The 2,131-nt window shown below is 26.9% G+C and overlaps 1 protein-coding gene across 1 annotated transcript; it reads right to left on the bottom strand.

Moving 5' to 3' along the window:
• Positions 1 to 96: 96 nt before the first annotated feature.
• LOC105461451 (luciferin 4-monooxygenase-like) lies at positions 97 to 1,563 on the bottom strand. Its single transcript, XM_011707946.1, has 3 exons — positions 1,410 to 1,563; positions 622 to 829; positions 97 to 471 (listed from the first exon to the last, which is right to left on the bottom strand). Exons 1-3 carry the CDS (start codon positions 1,512 to 1,514, stop codon positions 104 to 106), a joined length of 681 nt encoding a protein of 226 aa, XP_011706248.1. The 5' UTR covers positions 1,515 to 1,563; the 3' UTR covers positions 97 to 103.
• Between the last annotated feature and the right edge of the window lie 568 nt (positions 1,564 to 2,131).

The following is a 2,131-nucleotide window of genomic DNA, read 5'->3' as shown; positions in this document are numbered from 1 at the left end:
TATTATATTTTGTGTTAAATTAAAATCTCTTTTTAAATTAAACATTTAATGCCTACATTTTTAATCAAATGCATATTAATTTTATTTGCCATTTAAAAATGTTTTAACTAATGCTTAAAAAATGACATATATGTAAAACTTGCCTAATTTTTGTTAAAACCGCCATTAGATTTTTATGAGACAACGCCACTCCTTTCGGCAATCCCGTGGTGCCACTTGAGTAGAGAATAACTAACGGATGCCGACTGGGATCATCAATAGCTGCAGGCTTGTATCTTATATAGTCAGCATCCGATTCATTATTTAAGATAGTCGTCAAAGTACGGACATTTGTGAGCGGTTGATCATCCAACTGTATTAATTCCATTTTCCAGGATAATTTCGGTAGGATCTTAGCAAAGATATTTTCGGTACGCTGAGATACGAAAACAATACGCGGTTTCGCGATGTTTAATATGTGCCGGAATTCATCTAAATGATAAATACTTGAAATGAATTGGCGTTCAAACTCGACAGATATTGTATTAATAATTACTGTAACCATATATTCATAATTAAGTTACTATATATTATAAATATACAATAGTAATTACATATATAATAATAAGTACTTTTACTTACATTCTGTGTAAATAGGACTGTACGGTGCAACTATAGCACCGAGATAATAGCTCGCGTAAACTGGTATTAACCAATTCAATCGATTTTCAGTTGCGATGCCAATTCTGTCCCCAATTGTTATTCCATACTTTTGTAAAAAATTTGCTAACTTCACGCTTTTCTGAAGTAGTTCTCTATATGTCATTCGATTGCCGGTTTGTCCATCTATCTACAAGAAAATGATACTTTCTTTAAAATTGTATAGAATCAATATAATCATAAGATATTCTAGAAAAAAATATATAAAATATAAAAAATATAAAAAATAATTTTTTTAATTCACTTTTACATGCTGTATTACTCGATTCTTTTAATACACGTTAAAATATGTTGTGAAATTTTAATTAAACATATTACAAAAATCTTACACTAAAATTTAAATGTAAAATACAAATGTATTTAAAAATTGCAATTGTATTTAATAATATAATTACAAAAACTGTATGACTGTATAATATAAAATTGATTAAATATCGTTTTTCTTAATGTCTTGTCTTATTAGAAAATATTTTTTAAAATGCTAGTACTTGGAATTTAAAAGGAAATTAACATAAAAATGCGATAGGGAAAACTCAGAGAGGAAACTCGTAAATTTCGTATCCGGCGATTAGTGCCGATAAAATTTTAAAAAAATTTTTGTTGCTTTTGCGCGCTTTGTTATTATCTCGCGTAAACAATCGACCTATAATTAATAATCGCTACTGTTAGTATTAATAAACGCTACTCGATTTCGTAATTATAACACATACTGCATAAACACGATTGCCGTTCTCGCGCAATTTGTTCAATATGACTTCTCCCACAGATACATTTGGCGTTGGCTGTTCCAGACGACGCTCATATATCTTTCCCATCTTTGCAATAATGAAGTAACGTTTGTCTGACAAGCAACGATGTGTTTCTACATAAAAAAATAATTTCATTCTTGAATTAAATTAATTAAAGTGAAACAATGTTTATTTAAAATTCTTCTAATTTCTAAATTAGAAAATAATTATAAATTAATATATAATTTAATATTCAAAACATAATTAAAAAATTAAATGTAAAGATCTAATAAAGGTCATTCATTTAAAATTTCTATTGAGTATATAAGTCGATTATAAATCTGTTATTAAAATTAATACAATCTAAATTCTCTATTAAAATATTTATTAATCCAATCAACAGGAGGAGGAAGAAGATTCATTTTTATTGCATAAGCACAGTTTAAATAGTTACTACAGTAACCGAAAGTGTACTGTCTGGGTAAAAAATTCCAGTGTGCAAAAAATCCAATCAAGAATATGGCAGTGTTGTTTATTAATTACTAAAAAGCCATCTACAATGAGACCCAATCAGTAGATTATGTTTTTATAAATGTTTTTAAAATTATATAAAAGACATTTTTAAAAACATTTAGGTTAAATTTCCCTTTTTTATTTAAAAAAACTTTTATTTTAACATTTGAAGGAATATTTTTTTAACGTTT

The sequence above is a fragment of the Wasmannia auropunctata genome, unplaced genomic scaffold, assembly GCF_000956235.1.
Source record: "Wasmannia auropunctata unplaced genomic scaffold, wasmannia.A_1.0 LD287948.1, whole genome shotgun sequence".
Classification (NCBI taxonomy): domain Eukaryota; kingdom Metazoa; phylum Arthropoda; class Insecta; order Hymenoptera; family Formicidae; genus Wasmannia; species Wasmannia auropunctata.
The sequence above is the reverse complement of the archived record's forward strand: the minus strand, read 5'-3'. Positions and strand labels throughout refer to the sequence as shown.